General features: G+C 38.5%; 10 protein-coding genes across 10 annotated transcripts; 4 read left to right on the top strand and 6 right to left on the bottom strand.

Moving 5' to 3' along the window:
- Positions 1–166: 166 nt before the first annotated feature.
- BDF20DRAFT_986506 (uncharacterized protein) lies at positions 167–6,091 on the bottom strand (the record flags this gene model as incomplete). The annotated part of the gene is made up of 4 exons (XM_053085220.1): positions 4,573–6,091; positions 1,648–4,492; positions 1,423–1,547; positions 167–1,348 (listed from the first exon to the last, which is right to left on the bottom strand). Exons 1-4 carry the CDS (start codon positions 6,037–6,039, stop codon positions 167–169), a joined length of 5,619 nt encoding a protein of 1,872 aa, XP_052938452.1. The 5' UTR covers positions 6,040–6,091.
- Positions 6,092–6,205: 114 nt separating this feature from the next.
- On the bottom strand, positions 6,206–7,036 carry BDF20DRAFT_905442 (NUDIX hydrolase domain-like protein; the record flags this gene model as incomplete). The annotated part of the gene is made up of 5 exons (XM_053083162.1): positions 6,206–6,298; positions 6,362–6,497; positions 6,579–6,706; positions 6,783–6,893; positions 6,971–7,036. 5 exons carry the CDS (start codon positions 7,034–7,036, stop codon positions 6,206–6,208), a joined length of 534 nt encoding a protein of 177 aa, XP_052938451.1.
- Positions 7,037–8,640: 1,604 nt separating this feature from the next.
- On the bottom strand, positions 8,641–9,087 carry BDF20DRAFT_817121 (ubiquitin-related domain-containing protein; the record flags this gene model as incomplete). Its single annotated transcript, XM_053077226.1, has 3 exons — positions 8,641–8,706; positions 8,783–8,932; positions 9,010–9,087. The coding sequence occupies 3 exons, from the start codon at positions 9,085–9,087 to the stop codon at positions 8,641–8,643; spliced, it is 294 nt and encodes a 97-aa protein (XP_052938450.1).
- Positions 9,088–9,124: 37 nt separating this feature from the next.
- On the top strand, positions 9,125–10,537 carry BDF20DRAFT_861053 (SCO1/SenC-domain-containing protein). Its single transcript, XM_053080556.1, has 4 exons — positions 9,125–9,215; positions 9,311–9,436; positions 9,503–9,691; positions 9,767–10,537. Exons 2-4 carry the CDS (start codon positions 9,392–9,394, stop codon positions 10,466–10,468), a joined length of 936 nt encoding a protein of 311 aa, XP_052938449.1. The 5' UTR covers positions 9,125–9,215; positions 9,311–9,391; the 3' UTR covers positions 10,469–10,537.
- BDF20DRAFT_861050 (uncharacterized protein) lies at positions 10,538–12,932 on the bottom strand. Its single transcript, XM_053080555.1, has 2 exons — positions 12,333–12,932; positions 10,538–12,265 (listed from the first exon to the last, which is right to left on the bottom strand). Exons 1-2 carry the CDS (start codon positions 12,763–12,765, stop codon positions 10,620–10,622), a joined length of 2,079 nt encoding a protein of 692 aa, XP_052938448.1. The 5' UTR covers positions 12,766–12,932; the 3' UTR covers positions 10,538–10,619.
- A 1,366-nt stretch (positions 12,933–14,298) lies between these two features.
- On the top strand, positions 14,299–15,774 carry BDF20DRAFT_861049 (uncharacterized protein). The gene is made up of 2 exons (XM_053080554.1): positions 14,299–14,523; positions 14,607–15,774. The coding sequence occupies exons 1-2, from the start codon at positions 14,401–14,403 to the stop codon at positions 15,438–15,440; spliced, it is 957 nt and encodes a 318-aa protein (XP_052938447.1). The 5' UTR covers positions 14,299–14,400; the 3' UTR covers positions 15,441–15,774.
- A 634-nt stretch (positions 15,775–16,408) lies between these two features.
- BDF20DRAFT_834137 (uncharacterized protein) lies at positions 16,409–18,086 on the top strand (the record flags this gene model as incomplete). Its single annotated transcript, XM_053078714.1, has 3 exons — positions 16,409–16,575; positions 16,669–16,764; positions 16,823–18,086. The coding sequence occupies 3 exons, from the start codon at positions 16,409–16,411 to the stop codon at positions 18,084–18,086; spliced, it is 1,527 nt and encodes a 508-aa protein (XP_052938446.1).
- Positions 18,087–18,324: 238 nt separating this feature from the next.
- On the bottom strand, positions 18,325–21,380 carry BDF20DRAFT_400816 (uncharacterized protein). The gene is made up of 3 exons (XM_053075376.1): positions 21,219–21,380; positions 20,551–21,141; positions 18,325–20,474 (listed from the first exon to the last, which is right to left on the bottom strand). Exons 1-3 carry the CDS (start codon positions 21,235–21,237, stop codon positions 18,616–18,618), a joined length of 2,469 nt encoding a protein of 822 aa, XP_052938445.1. The 5' UTR covers positions 21,238–21,380; the 3' UTR covers positions 18,325–18,615.
- BDF20DRAFT_861040 (tubulin-tyrosine ligase family-domain-containing protein) lies at positions 21,101–22,824 on the top strand. Its single transcript, XM_053080553.1, has 2 exons — positions 21,101–22,252; positions 22,326–22,824. Exons 1-2 carry the CDS (start codon positions 21,211–21,213, stop codon positions 22,490–22,492), a joined length of 1,209 nt encoding a protein of 402 aa, XP_052938444.1. The 5' UTR covers positions 21,101–21,210; the 3' UTR covers positions 22,493–22,824.
- BDF20DRAFT_400784 (uncharacterized protein) lies at positions 22,551–23,211 on the bottom strand. The gene has a single exon (XM_053075375.1). The coding sequence runs from the start codon at positions 23,104–23,106 to the stop codon at positions 22,609–22,611; it is 498 nt and encodes a 165-aa protein (XP_052938443.1). The 5' UTR covers positions 23,107–23,211; the 3' UTR covers positions 22,551–22,608.
- Positions 23,212–23,221: the final 10 nt, after the last annotated feature.

Here is a 23,221-nt window from a genome sequence, read left to right as displayed (position 1 = left end):
AGAGAATTGAAAGGGAGTGAAGATAATAAATAAAAAAAAACTGTTATACAAAAAAAATAAAATAATAATAATTACGACATAATCAAAGAACGGATAATTTTTATAAATCGAAATAGAAGAAGCAAACTAATATAAATAAACATCTATTTATTTATATATTCTTAGCTCATGTTAAAGTGGTTAATGGTGGTGGCGGTGGTGGTGGTGGTTGGTTGGTATTACTATTCTCATCAACGTGGTGCTGATTTGGAGAGCCTACGTAATTTATTAATAAATCGCTCACCATGTGTTGCTGTTGCTGCTGTAGTTCTAAAGCTCTTCTTCTCGCCCTTTCTTCAACTTGCTGCGGTATAGGTAAGTATTCATACGGAAAATGGTTATAACCGTTTTGATACAGGTCAGGGTCCGAAGGAATCTTTGGCAAGGACAACTTGTCATCTGTACTACTGGTAGAAGAAGACATAAACCGCGATAATTGTTGTTGTAATAAGCGTGGGTCTGTTGTTCTTGTCGTACTAGAAGAGGACAGAGTTCTTTGATGGTTTACAGTGCCTGCTGCTGTTGTGGGCGTTGTGATATTACTGGAAACTCTTCTTTTATGCACTCCCATCAACACAATGGCCCTTGATTCATCTTTGAGTAGTTCTTTCGTACGGAGTGCCAGTAATTCCTTTTCTCGTTCTAATTCTTCCTTACTATGACCTTCGTTATTAATGATGGCTTGTGGGCGTTGATGATCATGATTAAATGACAAATAAGGCTGATACTTGTTATTCGTCTTTGTTGAAGTGGACGCTATCGAAGTGGAGGGTATACTCGTCGAAGGTGATGATCTTTTCCATTTACGCCAGCCTTCAAAATCGATCAGGGCTTGCATGCAACCCCATTCCATGATCTTTTTCTCCAACCATTCAAGGCTCACAGGCTTGGTTAAGAAATCATTACACCCTGCTGCTAAGGCTGCTTGTCTATCTGATTCTAGGGACGATGCAGTTAATGCGACAATAATCACTGGTGACTGGAATCCTCCTCCTGCTGCTGCTCCTGCTCCTGCCCCTTGTTCAGCTCCTTGTCCTACAATTCCTCCTGTTGCTGTTGCTATGGTTGCTACTGTTCCTACTTTATCATGGCTGTCCGTGTCCTCTACCTTAAGTCCTCGTTTTGTTTCGGTTAATCTCTTATTCTTCACATTGTCATCCTCTGTTGTTATTAAAGAGAGCGACGTCGACGATACAGTCGAAGTGGAGGATGAAGACGAAGGTAACACACCGATCTTTCTCTCTTTTTCAATTGCTCGAATCAACTTGGTCGCTTCAATACCGTCCATCACAGGTAATTGAATATCCATCTATAGAATTTTTTTTAAAAAAAAAAATTGGTTCATATCGTATTGTTCCAAGCATCGATATTTTGCAATATTACCAAAATAAGATGAAAGCCTCCTCCTTTCCATTTCTCTACTGCCTCCTTTCCATCTGAGGCAACTGAAAATTTGATACTATGTTTCTTCATCCAAGTAGATAAAATAGCTTGATTAATCATATTATCTATACAAGTACAATAAAAAGAAAACAAAACCAAATATGAGTGAATCAGGGAGAAGATGACACAGCTTACCACTACGCACACACACACACACAATGTTACCTTCAACAATAAGCACAGTAATAGGGGGTCCTTGTTTGCCTGACGTATTGACTTTTTCTTTACGTTTACGATTACTGATTTTGAAGTTGAATTTGGGTTTAGGCTTTGAGTTATTAGTACTATTATTGTTATTATTATTGTTATTATTATTGCTGTTCGCTGGCGTAGGTGTGGGTATGGGGGCAGTGGCCGTATTGCTAGCATTTGCAGCCGCAATAGTAGTCGTGGTAGCATGGGTGTCTACAGTATGACCGACGGGTGCTGGTGTGCCTGGTGTACTTGTGGGTACTGTTACTGGTATAGTCGTATTCTCACCATTCTTTTTCTCAATCAGCTTATTCTTTTTTGACTTTTTTGAGGAGGGTGACGTAGGTGAATAGATTCCTGGTGATTCCAGCTTATTATTCGTAGTAGTTTTCGTCTTGATAGGTAAAGAAGATTTATTCTTAGTGGGGGATATTGCGCTTTCCTGCTTCTGTTGAATGGGTGACTTATCCTTCTTCTCCAATGGCTGCTGCTGTTCTTGCTGCTGTTGTTCACTGTCAATGCTTGTGTCCACTTGGGGGATTTTATTTCCATTTACGCCACCGCTGTTCATAAAAGCACGTCTTAAACTACTTCTCGATCTCAGTCGTCGTTTTATTTCTGTAGGTGTACCTGGAGTAGTGGCAGTGGTAGAGTTAGTCGCAGAAGAGGTAGTATTGCTCGTATTCGGAGGCATAGGATGAGTTGTAGTCATGTGAGTGTTTTGTTGCTGCGTTCCACTCGAGAGTGCTAGTGAAGCCGTAACAGTTCCCGGAGATGGAGGTGGAGGCACAATAAGTGATGGACTATTGCTCAACGGTACTGAGCCGCCACTACCTCCTCCTCCTCCTCCTCCTCCTCCTCCCCCTGCTGCAGCTCCAGCGGCTGCAGCTGCTGTGGCAAGTAATGAAGGCGAAGTGTTCGAAGGTCGGTGAGGATCTGCAAAAAAGTAATTTCCTCTTTCTATTGCTTCCATTTGATGAGGTGAGTGCATACGACGAGGTGAGTAACGCGTCTCATGTCCATAATACGCATGTTGCTGCTGATGACTATAAGGATGGTGGTGCGGTGTTGCCGTCATCATCGGAGTGACTGCCAGGTGTTGCTGCTGCTGCTGCTGCTGTTGTTGTGATTGTTGATCTGTAATAACACTCGAAGCAGAAGCCGTAGGTAATACATGCATCGTCATCGGACTCATAGGTGATGTAGCGATAGGTACGAAATTAGGATCCACCGTCGCATTATGCCATGCTGTATGGAGTGCTGTTAAAAACCGACGAGGTCCCGCGGGTTTAGGAACCACCACCACACGTGGTAAATAGTACTGGCTGCTTTGATAAGGGGATGACGGTGTTGTTGTCGTCGTTGGCGTAGTATTTGGCGCGGGAATAGCTGAGCCCCCTGCCATGCTCGAAGCAGTCGGAGAAAAGGCAAATCCTGATGCGGTCATCTGAGCAGTAGTGAATGGTTGTGTTGCAGCGGGTGTAGGTGTTGATAATGATGCTGCAGAGGTGTACCACTGGATTGTTTCCCGAACTCTTTTGTAATTAGATAAGGATGTAAAGAAAATAATGGCGACTGTACCATAAGTCGAAGAATAGTCACTCGTTCTCGATTTGGAACGACGGTGATGTGGAAGAGAAGGAGGATAGTGGGGATGATGAATAGATGGATGATGATGTGCTGCTCTGCTGCTATTGCTGGTATTTCGAGCAGTATCATTCTTATTGCTCGTAGTACTGGCACTAGTAGCACTACTACCACCACTGTTATTAGTGCTAATAGAAGACTGACGTTGTTGTTGCTGCTGCTGCTGCTGCTGCTGCTGCTGCTGATATTGGATCAGATTTTCTCTGAAATGTCGTAATTTACGTTCTAAAGTCAAAATGTCATCATCAATTAGGATAAAGGCCGGCGGAATAGAATGTATGTGATCTTCTTCGATAGCAGGCGAGGGTATCTTTTGCTGCGTAAGCGTGGTAGTGGTGGGATTATTACTACTGTTGATCGATCGGTTGGAGGCCGGTGATAAATCTCCTGTCGTTGTTAGCGTCGCTGCTGTCGCTGTTGACCCTAAAATTTCTTGTGATAGTACATTATCTAAAGGTGTCTTCATTCCATTTTGCTGTTGAAACATAGAATGGAAAGAAGCAGTTGTGTCTGAATCAGATCCACCAACACCTAAAGCCCCTAGAGTAATTGAGGAAGCAGATTCGGCATCATCATTGGAAGCAGTAGTAGCATAGGTGAGAACAGGAAGATGGCTGATATCTGTATTCCAGCTTGTCAAACAGCTTGTTAGATGTTTTGCGAAATTACTCTTTTCAGGTGCATGCAAAATTAATTTGACACCCTTCAAATGCGCCAAAAAGATGGATAATTCTTCTAAAGTCGGTTCGTTGGAGAATCGTATGTTTGCAAATTGAGTTTCGAAGAAATGAGATGGTTTATCAAAAAAAATGTGGTGATGGTGCGGTTGATTTTTGAAAAGGTGCAATTCATCAGTGCCACTATTATGGCTATTACTATTGTTTGCATTGGAAGAGGGCTCGAGATCCATATTGATTTCGATCTTAAACTTGTTTTTTTCCATTGCCTCCATTTCCATTTGTCCGTCAATATAACCAATCAACTTCTCGGTATAATGTATATTGGGTATCATAGCTTTGGTTAAACCAACAGGTATAGCTGGTGAAGCTGTTTGTATAATTTGAAAAGTGACTCGCACTTTGCTGCTGTTTTGGTCTGGTAAAGGTTGAATCATTAACCCCAGCTCAATGCAAGCTCCAGGTGTACTACACTCCAAAATATTTCGTAGTAACTACAGAAAGATAGTATAGAGAAGATGGTTAATGAAGACAGAACATAGGGAGACACGCATAGCAGGTTAAATTCCCTTACAGTTAACAATGTATGCTTCATGGCTGGACCATCTGCGAAAACAGAAGGAAAAGAAAAGCCATTGTCCATATGATAGATGGCAATATGGACACCTAACTTAGCAGAAAGGCCTGCTAAAGCGTCTCCTACATGCTGAATCAATTCTCCCATATCGACATCGTGGCAATGATTTGCAGAAAGCCGTTGACGCTGACAACTATCAGAATATTCCTCGTCTCCCTCTTGCAAGATATAATCCAAGAGATGTAAGTTTGAACCTATATGGGATGCATGATTTACTGTGGTCGTAATAGCTGATATACTCGAAACAGGTACTGCCATAGAACAGGCACTTAATAATTCATGGGTAGAAGGGACCAAAAAAGAACTCGGACAAAATTGCTCCAAGGTTGTCGTAATCATAGAACATGTGTCGCGTATCTCTTGGGATACAATAGATAAGAATACATTTTTTTGAACTAGCCGTGCTTCTTTTTCCTCTTCAAATGCTGATGGTTGTTGATTTTGTACAGTTGCATCGTCAACATCAGCCAAGCTCGGCGTTGTCGACGATGACGACAATTTGGAATGCTGCTGCTGCTGCTGCTGCTGCGTTGAAGAATTAGCCTGTTGCAAGGATGATTTGATATTTTGTTCCATCAAAGTATAAATAAAAAGAATAAATAATTCAAATAGAATGGTGATAGTAGCAGTGATGGAAGAAAAAAAAGTCGCTGTTGTTGCCGTTGTGAAATTATTATTGAAACTGAACAACGTTGTTATGACCAGCATAACCAATGAAATCACTCGAAGGTAACCAAGTACATCCAAGAGATTATTGCCAAATCGACAACTGATGTTACTCCTACTACTACCGCAATTATTGCTGTAGCTGCTCAAAGAGACCGGTACCATGAACCAAAGACTGATAAGGCACCAAATACTTAATTCGATAGCTGTCCAAATCGTAGTAGTTGTTGTATAAGCCAAACAATAAGCATAATAAAAAACATTGAATATAACTGTTGCTTTGATGATACTGATGCAAAGTTCATTCATTGGCATCGTTTCTTTTGCTATAATTTTACTCTCAACACAACAGTCCTTCTGCTGACTACTACCATCGATCTGTTCTGTTGAACCGGGGAAATCTAATGCAGTTGATACTCCCTGATGTTGTTGTTTGTTACGGCGCTGCTTTAGCTCGCTGTTCGATTGAGAGAGTAAAGAAAACGGCAGGGTATGCTTAGCGGTTGCATTAGAAACACCAAAGGTTGAGCTTTCATCGCGAGTTGATAAAGTACTACTGTGTGGCGTCATATCTCTACTACTATTGCTATTACCATCATTACTATCAATATCATCAACCACAGAAAGAGACTTATCGGTAGCAACCGATTCGTTCGTTGTAGATTTCGCAACTCCCTTTTCTATGGATACTATGATATTATTATTGCTGTTGTCAGTTTCTTTGAGCGATTCAGACATTGACAGAATTCAGATTGAGCATATACGAAAAAAACAAAAAAATAGTAGCTTGATTTCAGGAGAAGGAAATGGGATTTTTTGGAACAATTTTTTTAATGCAAAAGTTTCATGTGGAGTCCAATAATAACGGGCTTTTTCAGCATAAGGCTTTGTTAATTACATAAAATTACAAGATGACTTTTTCTATATTGAAACCTGCTTCTAGTACTTCATCGTCTTTCAAGCCGATCAAATGTTTCTTTAAAATGGTGGTTTGATCCTACAATATAACTTTTATCAGTATTGCAAGCACTTGACATTTTATGATTCAAAAAAGCTTTACCTCGGCAAAATGAATATGTCCAGTAAATGCTTGATGATATTCGATGATATAAGGGAACCAATGCTGATCATCAGCCCACATCGACTGAAAAGGTATATCCTTGTAATCGAACCATTCTGGTTTCATCTCCTCCGTCCTAATGTGAAATAAATTGTTCTTTTCAGAAAACCATGTCTGCAAATTGAATGTTAAAAGATGATTTTTTTGACGTCATTACTCTGTTGGCTTTCCTTCATATTGGGTTGTCGTAAAGATATGTACTTCTAATCCAACGGGATCCTTCTCAAATGTAAACATGATCATACCCACTCGCTTCAAATCCAACGCTTTGATTTCGGCCTCTTCCTAAAATTGCCACAAAGTCTTTCTTAACATTATTGAAGAATAAAGCTGTATATGTACAAGCAAGCTTTGTTGTTACCCATAATTCTCTAATAGCTGCTTCTTCTACTGTTTCTCCTGGCTCTAATTTGCCTCCAAAGCCATTATACTTTCCCGCTCCAAACCCACGCTTCTTCATACCCAGAAGCACCTAAAGAGAGGGCAATACATCAATTGGACCCTGTACAAGTGTTTTTTCTACCAATATTCTCGTTTTCATTTTAATACTTTTTCTTTTTGTTCATCCAAGGTCAAAACAAGGGTGAGCTTCTTGATACTACTGATCAACGACATGGTATTTTTCAAATCGAGACCGTAACGGTAGATGAGGAAAGAGATCTTGATCGCTTCCGAAAATTTTTTCTGTCAGAAAGATCAGCAATAGTATTGAGTCTCAGGGCTAAGTTGACAGATAACTTCAATTCCTTCAATTTTGTAGCTCCATAATTCACCAGCTGCAGCTATAATAAAGAATGCCAACGAAAGGTACGGAATATATCAATTCAGGTCCCTCAAAATCGAATTGTTGTTCTCTACTTCTGCTACTGCTGTTTTATTGCTGAATCCATTATTGTCTAGCCGCAGCAAGTTGGAAAAATTGGCTTCTTCAAACAATTTGATATCGAGCCAGAGATTCATGCTGCCTCTTCTTGCGCTTTCCCGTGATAATACTCATTATTAAATACAAAGAAAGCTTTCAAAATTATGTATCATAAATACAAAAAAGGGGCGTCAGGAAGGTTAGATTACATTTGACGAAAGCAGCTCTGCACAGTATATTTTAGGCTCTTCAGGAACAGTAGGACTTATCACTAGTAACTCGCGGGTTACTGATTACAATAAATGCGCCTCATCAAGCAGTTAAGCAAGTGCTGAAGTTTTAGATATTCTTCTCAAAAGAAGAAAAACTTTCTTATCCTGTTCCCCTTGTAAAAAGTAAACCTTACAGATATTGATGAGTGACACGAAGTACTTCAATAACACATCTGATCCTAACCTTATGCTTACGTATTATTGCGCATATAATTGAGGACAAAACGTAATGTCAATACTAATGATTCTTTTCTCGACCCTTTTTTGAAACAAATGGCTCATATCTTGATATAAGACGCTTATACTAGCTGGAGTTCAGAGTGTTATTTTTTCGCGTTTGATTATCAAAAAGCGACTAGACGCGGCAATTTGTACAGCATATTCAAAAATAATGTGTGGTTCACAATTTTGCTTCGTCGATCACGCTATTGCTTGAAGAATGAACTATACTTTCGTAATTCTTTCATGCAATCCTTAAGATTATCTTTTTGCTGCTTATTGATAGCTGGTTTTATAAATGTGTTACAAGCAAAGTCTTTTCATAAAAGGAATAAAAATTGTTTAGATTGTTGAGTACTTCATGCGAACATTTTATTGCGCTGAAAATACGACTTGGTGGAAGTTGATAAGTAAATGTGGACTTGATGATGATAGGATAACAGATCATAGAACATAAAGTGAGCAATTCTTCAAAGCTGGGGCTCCAAATGCGTTCATAAAAATAGAATTGCAAATGGATCCTTTGCGGTCAATAAGATGAACAAGCTTGTATAAGCCGAGCAGCTCCACGAGTACACCTCTCATGGTGTCGAATTTGAAACAAAAACTATCGGTGATTCTTTTCTTTGTGAACCTTGAATTTTTGGCGCAATCACTGTATTTTTATTATAATCCGAATGTATCAAGCAAAGAAGGCAAATAGGTTTATACGATGCTTTTACTGTATTTGACTTGCTTTGTTCTGTTTTATAACTTTAAATAAGTTAATGTTCAAACATAAAGTATAGAGCTCGATTGGGTGGTTTACAATTTTTTCCTGATGAACTTGTTATATGTTTAATGCTGAAGTACGATATAGATCTATATTATACGCAACAACCACCAATTTGTTCTACCATAACATCAATGCAATCACCGTCATCCATATCCAGCTGTGTCAATAAAGTAGTGTGATATTAGTGATGAGAGAACAAGTTTACAGTTGCAATTTAATTCGAAAATACTAACGTCGTTAGGTGTATCTTGAGGTAAAACACGAGTACCGTCGTATAAAAAACGTACAGAGCCGGGTTGTTTACCTTGGCGTTCACAATAAGCATCCATTAACTTTCTAAGAGCAGTCGAACGCTTGATTTTGAAAAAGACCTCATTTTGATCCTGTTTCAATTGACGAATGGTTATTATACTTGCTCTTACAATCGGCTCTATCTAAACAATTGAAAACGATTACTTACACTGCCAACAACTTTGAGGTTGATATGTTCAACTGCACCACCAGAAGCGCCTTCTTTCTTTTCCATCTTTTCAGACATGTCGACTATTTAAGGTGATTTGTAGTTACCCACAATTAAAAAAAAAAAAAAAAAAAAAAAAAAGAGAAGCCCGTAGCAAAATTATGGAGGATTCAGTAGAGCGGGAACCTGTCACAGTATGCTGGAAAGTAATGTTCGCTCAAAAGAGCTCAAAGTCGCTGATCAACCGGTAGGAGCAGCTAAAATTTTAATTTATTTTTTTTTTTTTTTTTTTTGCATGAAGAAAAGCCCGGGGTATTGAAATGATAAGAACAGAAGAAATGATCTTTTTGTTCACTTATCTAACTGTCATTTAAAAACTGCCATGTCAGTCATTCGAACGTTTACCAAATCTAAACTTGGCGCTAGGGTCTGTTGGATTCTTTATAAGAGCAGGCTCGAGTGAAGGTAGTTCTAACCTGAAAATTTACTCTAGTCCAGTCAATTATTATCGTATTCTATACTTCCAAAACGCACTGTCACAACGGCTACACCCTATTTCAGGGCAGACAAAATTGCTACATGTAATAATAAGCAGCCATGCAGATTTACATCATCCAGCCGATTTTATGCTTCTTCTAGTGCAACCTCCACTGAGAAAATAAGGGCGAGAGCAGCCATGGGTGTATGTAAGAGAAGAAAGAGGAGGGGCAGTAAATCTTACACTGATATAAAAGCAAACCTAATTATAATCCGATAGCCCTTTACTTTGAAAGCAGCTGCTGTATTCGTAGGTGTAGGTGCAGGTCTATTACTTTACTTTAATCGCGAAAAGAAACGTGTCGAAGCCATTCGTCAACAGAAGATAGAGGAGCATCACAACAAGAAAACCGTCGAAAGTTACGGGAAACCCAAACTTGGCGGTCCCTACACCCTTATTCATGCCGACACAGAAAAGCCCTTTGGATCCGAAAACCTGAAAGGGAAATTTAACATTGTCTATTTTGGATTCACCCATTGCCCTGATATTTGCCCTGACGAGTTAGATAAAATGGCTGAAGTGGTAGACAAGGTAAAGAAAGACTTGAAAGAAGATAATATTCTCGTACCAGTGTTTATTACATGTGATCCTCGACGCGATACGCCTGCAGTTGTCAAAGAATATGTGAAGGATTTTCATGAAGATCTTATAGGCTTAACAGGTACAGAGGAAGAAATTCGAAAAGTGGCCAAATTGTTCCGTGTCTACGTTTCTTCACCGCCAGATGCCGCTGACGATAACGATTACTTGGTGGACCACTCGATTTTCTTTTATTTGATGGACCCTGAAGGTCAATTTTTGGATTGCTATGCTCAAAATTCCAAAGCTGAGGACGTGGTGGACAGTTTTAAAAAGTATTATGAAGCTTATACAACCCAAGGAGGCCAATTGGATAGAACGGATATCTTTAAAAAACAATAAAGTGCTTTCTTCAAAAGAAAGAAAAAAAGCGATATAGCATTCAATTGATCGATGTTATTACGAGGAAATTTATGTTTAATGAAGCATGACAAGAGGATGTTAGCAATAAACTTCATGATCTGAGTGTTTCTACTACCAGTTAAGAGTACAATCAAGAAATAGACGCACTATTAGTATGAGCATTTCTAGTAGTAGTGATGGAAGAAGGAGCATATAAATGCTGCGGATAATATGAAGGATGTGGCGGCGAATGAATGTAATTATCATTCTCGTGGTCTTCCACAAACGAATCAAAGGAATTTGGAGTTGACAATGCTGAGATCAAGGATGGAGCGGCTTGTTGATGATAAGGAGGGGTCTCCAATGGTGGCGAGAGAGGCGAGTCTTCAGTATCAATGGTAATGGGCTCACCCACTAAATTATCAGTGACATTGGATGGAGAAGGAGGGGGCAGGGATATCATGGTAGATGTTTCAGTAGAAAACACATCCTCTACGGTAGTAGACGAAATACGCTTCTTATTACCATAGTCATCATAGTCCTGAGAATTACTGCTGCTGCCAAACCAAAGCATGTCATCAACAGAAGCAGTAGTAACAAAAGAACGCCTTTTATCAGACGGTAGCAATAATGACGATGTCGTACTATCACTATTTTTACTATTTGTATGAGCTGCTACTGCCGCCGTTTTTAGTTGCTGATAACAAACGAGGTCGCTGTGATATTTCTTATTTCTCGATCGTATTGATGTTATCGTACTGGAACCTGTTTTCTCTTCACAGTGTTGCTCTCCATATCTGTTGATCAACAACTTTTCCATAGCTAGTGTAAGTTGATCAGTATTTGGCAAAGAGAGTGGGCTACGTTTGCGCCTTCTCTCTTTGATTGATTCAATTTCACTTTGTGGGCGTCGCCGCACTACAGCAGTAGTAGTTATTTGATTCTTATGACGATCGGAAATCTGAGATCTGCTTTGCAGTTGACAAGTGTCAAGATCATGCAGCTGACTATGCTCAACATCATCATTTAAAGATTCATCGTTAGCACGCAAGCAAATAGATGTGTTTACAATAGAAAAATTTGAAAAGTGTGTTTTGATAGAAGAATGAGATTGAGGTCGGCTTGAAATGCCGGAGAAGAAGGGTGGGGGAGGAGATGAAGACAACAGCATCAAAGAATCATTGGTAGAGCAAGCTTCATCAGCCGCTGTTGGCATAGCTTGTTCCACTGAACTAGGAGTAATGGCACCTAGCGTACCATTTCTATAAGGCATCTTCGTGGCAGCTGTAGGTCCAAAGAAAGTTATATTACTTGAGTGACTACTGGTACTATTCGTTCTAGTACTGCTATTGGTATCCAAGTCATCTAAGGCGAGATGCGAATCTAACGACAAGCGTAACAGAGATGTTCGCTTTACTGTTGATGTATTTGTTCTTGGTAAGATAATGGTAGTTGTGATGGCGGTCACCGGTCGAACACGAGGAGTCAGTGTAGGATCTGTTAGAGATCTTCCGTTAGTATTGCTGTAAGATGAAAATGCTGTGGATGGATTTGAGGATATTTGTTGCGGGGTATTTTTTATTAAGGATATCTCATAGGATGGTCTTCCATCGTCAGTATGCGCACTATAGTCATGAGACCAGTTTTCTCTTTTTGCTCTTATGTTCTGTCTTGGAGGAGGAGAAAGTGAAGCTAACTGATGAGAAGTTGCAATAGAATCCTGCTGCTGCTGCTGCTGCTGCTGCTGTGATGGTTGGTTTTTTTGTAAACTCCAAAGCTTTGTCTCAAACTTATCATCTGGAAAAGAAAAAAACTTACAGTTCAGTAAACAGGATATTTCAAATACATCAATAGAACTCTTTACCAATTACTGTACTAGTAAGTAGAGGTGTTGATACAGGCCTTTTTTGAGATACTGGCTGATACTGCTGTTGCTGGTTTGATCGTAATGTGTTTTCTGTAACAGTGTACAGATTTGGTTGATGGGATGATTGATAACGTTCTATTCCAAATTTAGATGCAGTTGAATTCGAAGTAGTATCAAAAGTAGACGACGATGCCATAGACAATTTTATTTTTGTAATTTTGCTCGTCAATATTGAAAAGCAAGTCGACCAGCGAAACCGCCGTTTTTTTTTATAGTGTCTATCATCCATTGATTCTTCGTTCACGGACTCACTCATACAGCTCGTTTTTGTTGACGAGGATTTACGAGGCTGTCTTAAGTATAGTAATTGCTCGATGCTATTCTTTTTGTTGGTATGCAATTTCGATAAGATATGTGCATCATTTGGCATTAGTTTATACTTGCTATAACCCTTTCACAAAATGTGATATTCTTGTAAATTTATCCGTATAAATGTCGATGGCCAGAGAATAGTAGAAAGCTGCCTTTATGATGGACGTTGTGATTTAAAAAAAGAAATAAACGATTAAAAAGGAGGAAATGAAAAAGGCAACACAGGTATGAGCCAAGAAAAGAGACCAGGCTGGTTTTTGATTGTGTTGTTTGAAAGCAATTTACACAGTCGTCCCAAACAAGTAAGTGCTCGTTTCAATGGAGAATTGCCGCCCTGCAAATTCAGTTCCACAATATTTTTCCCGATTTGAGAACGAGATGGATTAGATTCAAGGACTATTATGCTTTTATTGTAGGCAGACACGCTTTTTGTCTCAATAAAAAACAGATCAACAAGTATCTACTTATCAATTACACGAGAATTTTCAGTAGAAGAGCCTTAAAAAGCTCGAAATGACAAAAAGATAAACTTTATCATTGTTTTGGTCTTAATTGTTGTTGTGGTACATCGAAATGAAATGAACAATCTATCATGGATAGTCTCAAATCACAACGGGATAACCGAGAGGTGAGGATACCTTCAATTAAGTTTCTAACAATCATCTGAGCACAGTAATGAAGGGTCCTATGTATGAACATTGCAGCGTATCAATCTGGGTAAACCCATGAATAAAGGGCTGTATAAGTATATCTTACAAAAACCAATTGTTACTATGTAAGCCGTCAGTAAGTGTCTTTTCTAGTAATAATCAGATTTCTTTTCATTTGATTCAGATGAGAATTACTCAAATTATAAATTTGTGGGAAGCTAAGAAGTCTGCGGCTACAGCTGTTATTTTGACGATTTAAGCTTTATTGTATAATAAGCATCAGCTTTTTAACAGGTTGCAATCTTCCGTTTGCTTATCTGTAAAGTAGACATGAAACACTTTAGTATGTATTCATGCCGTAGTCCTATCGAAAGATCAGAATCTTGTTACATATTCAAAAGTTAACAAGCGAGAAATAGTGCTATAACAGATTTGCTATTGTGAGAAGTTTCTTTAAAGGCGGTCAAGACAATAATATGATAGCTAGCCTTTGTATTGCTTCGTGCGGAACCAGTGGAAGTTTGTACTTGGAGTCACGTTCAATTAATGTTTGGAGATGCTTAGTGCTTCCTTCGAAAGTTTTTGACAAGCTTTCTAAAACTTGTATGCCGTCAAAGATAAGCGTATTAACTTTGAAAAAGACACGTGTACAATTCTCTACATACTATCGAAGGGAGGAGGCAAATATGATTGGCTTTGGGCTTTTTTTTGCATACAGATATCTTGTAGCTATTACTTTGATGATAATGAATTCGCTTCTGCACCAGTACTGTTCGAAGCATGACGACTAACCTTGCTGAACGTACACATCTCATCCTTATCAGTTACGTACAATTAATACAGGCCAATCAAAGTCTTCAAAGATCCAGTTCTGTGGCACGGTTTCACAGCCAGATGCCTCCAGTATAACTTTTTGATGATGGAATAAGATTTTTTTTGATACCCCCTCGTCCAGATTGGGGGTTTCTTTTTCCTTATCCACCTTTTCCTATCTTCATTAGCTCACAAAGAAAAGATTGATCATTGAGAAGAAAAATAAGGAAATGTCAGAAAAACACCTCTCATCCTATGAGTCGTATCTCTCAAATTTGGATTCTCTCATATTCGGCTCTCCTGACATAGCGACTCAGTCTGAAAAGGATATCAATGAGGAACTAGCATTATGGGTAACGTCATTAACATTAGTTTCGTCTTGATTTTAATTTTGAGTTATAACTTATGAATTGACACTTTATTTTCTAAACAACAGAGTAATACTCAATTCACATTTGACTTTAAACCTAAATCAATTATAAATGTAACCGAAGGGACCGACATTGAAAAGAAGCAGTTATTAGTGAAGAGTCCAGAAGTGGTGGCTGCCGCTGAGCAGTTTGAAAAAGCTACCGGGCTAGATCCACTCACTTATGAATCTTTGGCAAACTATCTGGATTGTGAGCTACCGAGACAACAAGGAGTTAACCTGATGGCTACTGTTCGTAACAACAACAGTATTAGCAATAATGACACTATTAGTGCGAAGCGACGACCTTCGGAATCATTGACAGCAGCAGTAGCACCAGTGACACCAGTAACAACACGACGTATTCTACCTCGACCTTTAGCGCCTGCACCTGTTTCACCTGCTCTTTCCAATAGTATGCCTACTATTGCACCTGCACCAATCTCTAAACGTCAGATATTGTTGCCCAAGACGACGTTGGAATCTACAAGCATTGCTATTCCTTCTTCAACAACAACAACGACGATAAAGCTTACGCCACAAAAACGTTCAAAACCCAGTGATGAATTACTCATCAACGAAGAAAAAAGTACTAAAGGTAACGTTCAGTTAGATGACGATAAACGTCGTCGTAATACCGCTGCTAGCGCACGATTTCGAGAAAAGAAGAAGTTACGTGAACAAGCCATGGAGCAATCTGTTCGTGAAATGACGTTAAAATCAAATAAACTTCAGGAACGAGTTGATCAGCTCGAGCAAGAGATCAAGTTTCTTCGAGATTTATTATTGGATAAAGTAGTAGTTGTGAAGCCTACAACGGCCTCCTCTACTGCTACTGCACCTACGGATCAAAATCAGTAGCGTAGGTCACAAGAGCAACAACAAGCTTTAGATGTATATAAATTCAACATTTTTCTACATTTTATTCTATACATATTTCAACATATACCAATTTCCTGTTTCTAGGATTGAAAACAATTCGCAGCCTTTGCAGCTTATACTTGTATATTCAACATAACACTTACTTTCATATGAAATTCAACATTTACTATATCCTTATCTGTAACATAATTCAACATAAATGTTCATTTTCTTTCTGTACGCTTGTAAATTCAACATACTACATATATTGATTTTTTATTATTATTATTTTTTTATTCTGTTTCATTCTACCTTAAATAAATCAAAATTCAACATTTTTGATTTTACCTCATATTAGGACAATAGCGTTTTTGTCTTGAAACATGTATTAAAAGAATAGAAAATTTTGCTGCCACATTGCCTAGTAGCATGTTCGACAACTAATCAACCTTTACCTATTCTAGTCACCAAAATAGAGCAAAGATGCCGATGCTTTATCAGACCTCAATCATTGAATTACTCGATTGATTTTTATCGACTATGTGAGACCTCAAGCAGATTGAATTCCGGCTAACAGCAAAGACTGTCAAATCGCTTTGTACGACCGTCCATTCGTTTACATTTTATTGAAATGGAAGTTGCTTACAATGTTCCTCTATTCTTCTTCTTTTTTCTTCCTCTTCGCATAATATTGCAGCTCTAAAAGAATTATCAATAGCATTTTAAAAAACTAGTTACAACCTAAAAGAGCAGGTGAATATTATACTTTATTTTGCTATAGATCGGTGGTATAATAACCACTATGAGTCTATAGTAAACGCTTTGTGAATGCATACCAAACGCTAAAAGAATGAACCTTATATTGGATTTGTTATTCGACCTCTTTATTTACCTTTCATTCTCCTTTCTTTTTGACTTTTAGTGGTAATTCGGTCCGTTGGATATCTGTATATAAAAGCTACAAAAGAATGACTCGTGTCCAAGAGCAGACATTTGGCCTCATATCAATGAGAGTGACAGCAGACGCTTTCAAAGAGCTGAAGAAGAACCCTCAGTTAAGGATCATAGTTGAAGGACAATTTGAGCTCTCAGTTGAAACAGCAAAGCAAAACCTTAAACGGGAGATCAAGAGCGAGTAAAGCTATATGTACCTGCGTTACAAGACATACTCTCGAATGTTAGAGACAAAGTATAACTGATGATTCTTACTTTCTTTCACTTTCGTTAGCCTTCCTGTTTATGCATTTGTATTAGAAGGTATGAATGCCGTCTACGAGTGGCTGAATATTGTGAATGCATTGAATGCAGCGACGAATACCAAAAGGTAATCAATTTCTGGTGCAAACATTAGGTTAGCCTCTATACTTACTATTGTAAAATAGATTGATTCATGGAAGTTCTGACATTACGTTCGCACAACTGGAAATAAGCTGGTTCAATAATATGATCCTAGCTGACTTATCTATTACTCAAAATGTATCTTCGATCAGAAGATCCTCCACGACAACTAAGAGCTTAAGAAAACTTTCTATTTCTCTATCCTCATCGTCTTCAGCCTCTTCAGCAACTGCACCGACGATAGCCACCTCTCAAAAGCAACAAACAAAAAAGGTGCTACCGTCGACAGTGAATTTGAAATCAATAAACAAAGAATCGTCTACCACAACGATTACTACTAACACCAGCACAAGTGTTACCGCTAAAAAAGCATCAATAGCACCAGTACAAAAAAGAAAGAGTCATGAATCAAATAAGAAATCAACAACAAGTCAAAATACAGTGCTGCAAACAGCTAGTAAAGGAAAGTCAAAGGCCCCTAGCGCACCAACTACTACCGTAACGAAGAACAAGGTTTATGGCAGCCGTAATAATACATCATTGACAGCTAACAAAGGAGGAATCACAAAGAAGGTGCCCACCTCAATTCTTAACAGTCGCCCCCGTAATTCAAACAAAATGGCTATGGAAAAGAAATCTGGTAGCACCAAAAAAGAAGTATCGCAAGGCGATGACAAGGAGGAAATCCTACAGCCACAAAACAATGAAGTAAAGGAGCAACAAAGAGCAAAGGAACAACCAATGACCGTATCAAAAATGGAAAAAGAGTTGAACACTCAATTACCCACTATGTCGACTGACCGAAAACAACAACCTGTATCCTATAATTCTACTTGCTCAACAAGTTTAGCAGCGTTCACGGATGATGTGGATGCTGACATCAAGGACACCACCAGTCGATTGTCACTACTGGTAGATTTACCACCACTGCTGTCTTCTTCAACAGCAACCACAACACCCACTAGTGCAAGGTCCTGTTTCTCTCCTATTTTAATCGCTTCTCTTCCGCATAATTCACAAAACGATTGTGCAGCTGAAGTAGAGAAACTGCGAATTCGATTCGAAACAATTATCCAGCTCAATTCTTTACAGACAGCCAATCTGACTCCTCGTGCTGCCTTGTTAGATCCTGGTAATAATGCATGTGGAATTGCTAATGACCACTATCAAAAACAGAGGAAGAGAAGATCATCAAATTTCTCATCGGAATTTGCGTCTCGTATCAAGGATATGAAGCCTAGAGGCCCTGTGGGTTCGCGAGTGAAGAGTATGGTTGAATTTTTTATGGACGAGAGTTTGAATAATTGAGATATTCGAATGGAGAAATACTTTTATATTCTCATATCGGATATCCCTTCGATCGAAACCGTTACTACCTATCCTGTCATGTATATCCAAGCATTAACAGCAATTTAATCACTATATCTCTTCAATTTTGGTATTGATTTGCTGTAATAAAATTGACGGCGTTCTCAATTCTAATGTAGACTCTCACCCCATTACCACATTTATTTTTACTAAATGTATAAATTCATAAAGAGAATATTCTGCTCTAATAGAAGAGAACCCGATAGCTTTTTATAAAGTCATTTCTAAATGCAAATAGTAGAGGAGTTATACTGGGGCGGGGACCTGTCAGGCATAGTTAAAATCATATTTCAGAAGAATATTTATACGAGATGTGAAGAGGGTATAAAAGTAATTCTTTGGGCTATAAATACGCAGCCAAAAGCATTGAGAAATTTGTAAATGTTGGCAAATTACAAGTAATTAAATAAATAAAAAGATAGATATTGGTATATTGTATCAACAAGAATACAGTTTTAAGCGTCGAGTATTAACTTCTTGGTCTGAAAGCTTTCATTCTCTTTGCTTCTATAAATTCAAGACAAGTATGACCCGGTGTCCAAGCTTGATGGCAATAAGTACAATCTGATCCTATCCACCTCCTCTTCTTCTGATGTCTTTTATCGCTATTTTCATTGCCTTCGGCTCGATTACTTGGTTTCCAATTGTTACTACCACTACTATTACTACTACTATTTCTATTCTTATTACATCGAGGGTCACTATGGTGCAGTCGTTGATTTTGGTAACTCAATTGCCTGTCTTGCTCATTGGCTCTTTTTTCGCGTTGTTCCAACAGTTTGCTCTTCCGACTGCTATTGTCACTGTTACTGCTGCTGCTACTGTTGATAAAATTGAGAACCTTAAAAGCAGCAAGTCTAAAGTTTATTGTTTGTAATGCTTCTGGACTGTTCAAAATTACTTGATGCATCACCTCATACACTGAAGAACAAAAGCCATTTCTATTCAATGTATGTCTGATTTTTTGCAGGACGTGTTTTTGTAGACACAAACAAAAAGCCATAGCCACTTCTCTTTCATCTGGTATATTGGCTCTTCGAAAAAGACCAAGCCATCGCTTCACAAAGCTCAAATTACTCTCGTTCTCACATTGTTTGCTTGAATAAAGTTCCTGTTTCGTAATCGGAAACATTTCAGGTAGTGAGAAATAACGGTGCGCAATCCTTTCTAGAGCTTCATTCCACGAAATTCCTTGATTGATCAGATAATTCAAAAACCATGCACGTTGCTCAGATTCTAGGTTTTCAGTTCTTTCCAATATCCGAATGAACAAATCCTCCCAATTGACACTTGCATTATTACTGACTTGCTGTGAATCTTGCTGTCTGTCCGAAAAGACCGGCGGTTTTGCTGTTGTTGGTATACCTGATGCTTTAAGGGCCGCTCCAAATGCACCAAAAAAATCTATTGCCAATCTTACTATTTCGGGATGCTTGCCAATCTTTAGGTAGGTCTCAATTTTAACTTGCTGTTGTTCTCCTGTAGGTGCGGTATCAGTTATGGACGAGATTATCGGTGTTGATGCTGAAGTAGCAGGCATATCTAAAGAGGATGGTGCGCTATTCCAAACAGGGATTGCTGATTTATTATTCGTAGCTTTGACTTCAGAGGTGCTTGCAAACGTCGGTGAAGGTGAAGCTGAAGAGGAGGACGAACGTGGTAATGGTAAAGACCGCTTCGCTAGCTGTCTTTTAGTAGATGATGTTTCTGCTGTTATTGACGCTGACACCGTATCATTATAGCTTACGTTTTCTTCAGCATTACGGTCGGGATTAGTAACATGTTGCTCAGTATCGGTTCCTAATTCTGACCAGTGTGTGGCCAAGCGAGGATCTATTTGATTACAATCCAGTCTGTCGGAAGTTGCATATTCTCCATGCTCGGGTGTTGCAATAATAGTGGTAGCAGTAGTGTCATTATTATTGAAAGCTGTAGATGGAAGCGCATTGATTTCGGGACTCAAAACGTCAGCACTGACAGTTGCTTCAGTATTAAGAGACGGCTCACTCTGTAAATGAGTAGGAATAACAGGTTGATTTGATTCTGTCTCTTTCAAAGTGCCATTGTGCGCTAACTCAATTGAAGGACCTTCAGTTTCCCTTTTTATGGGCGCTGATAATTGTGACGAAGTGCTACTGGCAGTGAGAGATCTTGCATTATTATTATTATTATTATTGTTCTCAGTATCAGCCTTCTTCTTTGGTCCTTTGTTTTGTTCCGTTGTGTTTGAAGTTTTTTTTATGTCACTTAATGTAAAACTGTCATTGATTGTGTCTAACGTATTCGTTGCAGAATCAATAGACAGTAGAGTAGGTAGCAAATCTAAACCTCGATTCATCAATATATATTCACTCATGTGTACTACACAGATTCAATTATTATATCATAAAACATTGATCGTTACCTGATGTTATCGATTCTTCGCCAGGCTGTTTCTCTATCACCAATAAGTTTGCACTTCCAGGATTCATTGTATGTACACACGAATCAGTTTGAGTAGCAGCAGAAGGAACGCTGATACTGTGAGAAATAGTCTTTGTTTGCACTTGAGCGTTGGGATGGTTTATATCATTATTACTATAAGTAAATGACGGGACGGAAGATGCAGGCGATGCAGATGTTGAAGGGGATCTTGTCATATTCTTTTCGAAAGAAGCTTTCATGGTTCTTAGAGTATTCAAATTGGATTCCAAATTGCTATACTCTTTTAGAGCCTCCATAGCTTCAGTTGAGTTAGGGGAGATCTTCATTAGGTTGGTAACGCGTGCAAATTGTGTTAATAATTTTTTCTCGTACATAGTAATGACACTTTGCGAGTTAGCTAATGCTTCTTCAGCTGTCACATCTTCTTCTTTCACAGTTTCTTGCTTTACTTCCATTGCTCTTTTTCTCTCAGCAATAGTTAATAAGAAAAATGTTCGATTGGAGAAAAGAGAAAGAAAATTAATTCTGATTTTCCTAATGCCAAAGATTTTATTGGACCCTGAAAGGCAGTCTATTTTTTTTTTAAAAAAAAAAAAGCAAACCTAGTTTACACCTTTTTTTTGTTTAATAGTTCTATATCATGCCTACTTTGAAAGCTCAAGTTCATCTTGACGAAGCTTATACCAATCAAGCTGTTATTAATGCTTTAAAAAACTCCTCGAGAATAGACTGGCAAATAGAAGAACCCAGCGCTGACAACGCTGAATTGCAAGACCTCGACAATATTCAGTTACAATGGGCTGAATATGAGCTGATCAACTGGCACTATTTGGCTCGCCATGCAACAAATGCCATTGCGAATGCCTATTGTATTCGTAAAGGCTTAATCCGAAAATCGCAACTCTCTTACAACATAACAAAATACCTTTCAAAGCATCCAGAAAGCATCTTGAGGTCAGCTATTCCAGAAACTTGGTTATTTGAATTAGATCATGTCGATTATTTTGAAGAGGCTATGAATGAAGTTTTTGAAGTAGAACGTGATTTGTTAGACCCAGATACCGATCATATGTTCATCATTAAGCCAAGCATGGCAAATAAAGGTGCAGGTATCAAAGTGTTTAATTCGCTAGAACAACTACGATCCATGTTTGAAGAAGACGAAACAGACAGCGAAGACGAAGATGGAGAAGAAACGGACGCAGGAGACGGTTACAATTTTGACCGTGAGGATCTAACGCAAGTACGTGAATGGGTGATACAGCGTTATATTGCGAATCCACTATTAGTAGACGGTAGAAAATTTCATATTCGTGCTTATGTCCTTGCGAAATCGAACATTCAAGTCTATCTATACAGAGATATGTTAGCCTTATTTGCTATGAAGAAATACAGCACAGAGGACTTGAATGATAGCTTGATACATTTGACCAACACATGTATACAAACGGACGAAGAAGGCTTTGATGAACAAGCATCCGTCAAATTATTCTGGGAACTGGATTTAGAAAAGAAGGATTTGGAACATATCTTTGAGCAAATGAAGAACGTCTTGGCAGACATTTTCGACGCTTGTACTAGCGAAATGACTACTTTCCAAGCTATGCCCAATGCTTTCGAATTATTTGGCGTTGACTTTATGATAGACGCAGATTTGAACGTGTATTTTTTGGAGGCGAATGCTGTAAGTACTAAGAATATGCATATGTATTCAATGGGGGCAACCAAACTAATTTAACGTCCATTGAAATGAACAGTTTCCTGATTTCAAACAAACCGGTGACAAATTGCAGCATATTATTGAAGAGTTATTTGAAACTACAAATAGAGTTGCAATTGAACCATTTTTATTGCAGGATACTGAAGAAACAATAGACAAGAAAATGGTCAAAGTATATGAGAAAGAGCTATTATCCTTATAGGAAAAGAAGCGGCATCATTGTAATATAAGATTGAATTGTATGAATAACTTTATCCACATATAAACATAACGCCATAGGCGAATAATTGCATATGGCACTCTTGAGAAAAACTAAGGTTATTGATGGTACATACCTTGATTATAACTGGATCCGTTCTGATTGTCGTAATTGAAATGATTACCATGCAAGTTATAGTTTTGATTTGAGGCAAATTGCATCCCCGGATTCATTATTTGTGCTTGTTGTTGTTGTTGTTGCTGTTGTAAGTAGTATGCTGCGTCTTCGGGCTGCTGGTATAATTGTTGTGGCTGTTGTTGCTGTTGTTGCTGTAATTGTCGTTGGCGTCTTCGTGCTCTTTCATTTTCCTGATTTGCCATGAGTTGTTCATGTTGACGCCTCTGTTGCTCAAGGATCTCTTCATGTAACCTCTGGTGGTCCCAAAATTGTTGTTGGTGTTGCTGGTATATTTGTTGTTGCATCTGCGCTTGTTGACGCATTTGCTCCTGTTGTATTTGCTTTTGACGTAATTGCTCTTCAGCTTGTTGCTGCTGCTGCTGTGAGAAATAAGCTCTATGTTGGTTCATTTGATCGTAAATATCTTGAGTTTGCTCCATCAAATTGTTATTATAGACGCTAGGACTACTACGACTATTATATGAATCCGAATTTCGAGCCTTACTTGTTGAAGAAGAAGGTAATGCTTGTTGATTGACTGAAGATTCGATCTGT

Source organism: Mycotypha africana, assembly GCF_025528875.1.
Source record: "Mycotypha africana strain NRRL 2978 chromosome Unknown BDF20scaffold_3, whole genome shotgun sequence".
NCBI classification, from domain to species: domain Eukaryota; kingdom Fungi; phylum Mucoromycota; class Mucoromycetes; order Mucorales; family Mycotyphaceae; genus Mycotypha; species Mycotypha africana.
Note: the sequence above shows the minus strand (reverse complement) of the source record. Positions and strands in the feature narration are given on the sequence as shown.

Coding starts and splice junctions, on each gene's coding strand:
- BDF20DRAFT_861053 (XM_053080556.1), top strand. CDS start 9,392: ATGTCAGTCATTCGAACGTTTACCAAATCTAAACTTGGCGCTAGG. Junction 9,437..9,502: donor AATCTAAACTTGGCGCTAGG/GTCTGTTGGATT, acceptor AATTTACTCTAG/TCCAGTCAATTATTATCGTA. Junction 9,692..9,766: donor GGGCGAGAGCAGCCATGGGT/GTATGTAAGAGA, acceptor ATAATCCGATAG/CCCTTTACTTTGAAAGCAGC.
- BDF20DRAFT_861050 (XM_053080555.1), bottom strand. CDS start 12,765: ATGCCAAATGATGCACATATCTTATCGAAATTGCATACCAACAAAAAG. Junction 12,266..12,332: donor ACTTACTAGTACAGTAATTG/GTAAAGAGTTCT, acceptor TTTCTTTTCCAG/ATGATAAGTTTGAGACAAAG.
- BDF20DRAFT_861049 (XM_053080554.1), top strand. CDS start 14,401: ATGTCAGAAAAACACCTCTCATCCTATGAGTCGTATCTCTCAAATTTG. Junction 14,524..14,606: donor ATGAGGAACTAGCATTATGG/GTAACGTCATTA, acceptor TCTAAACAACAG/AGTAATACTCAATTCACATT.
- BDF20DRAFT_861040 (XM_053080553.1), top strand. CDS start 21,211: ATGCCTACTTTGAAAGCTCAAGTTCATCTTGACGAAGCTTATACCAAT. Junction 22,253..22,325: donor GTATTTTTTGGAGGCGAATG/CTGTAAGTACTA, acceptor ATTGAAATGAAC/AGTTTCCTGATTTCAAACAA.
- BDF20DRAFT_400816 (XM_053075376.1), bottom strand. Junction 20,475..20,550: donor CGAAGAATCGATAACATCAG/GTAACGATCAAT, acceptor TGATGAATCGAG/GTTTAGATTTGCTACCTACT.
- BDF20DRAFT_400784 (XM_053075375.1), bottom strand. CDS start 23,106: ATGGAGCAAACTCAAGATATTTACGATCAAATGAACCAACATAGAGCT.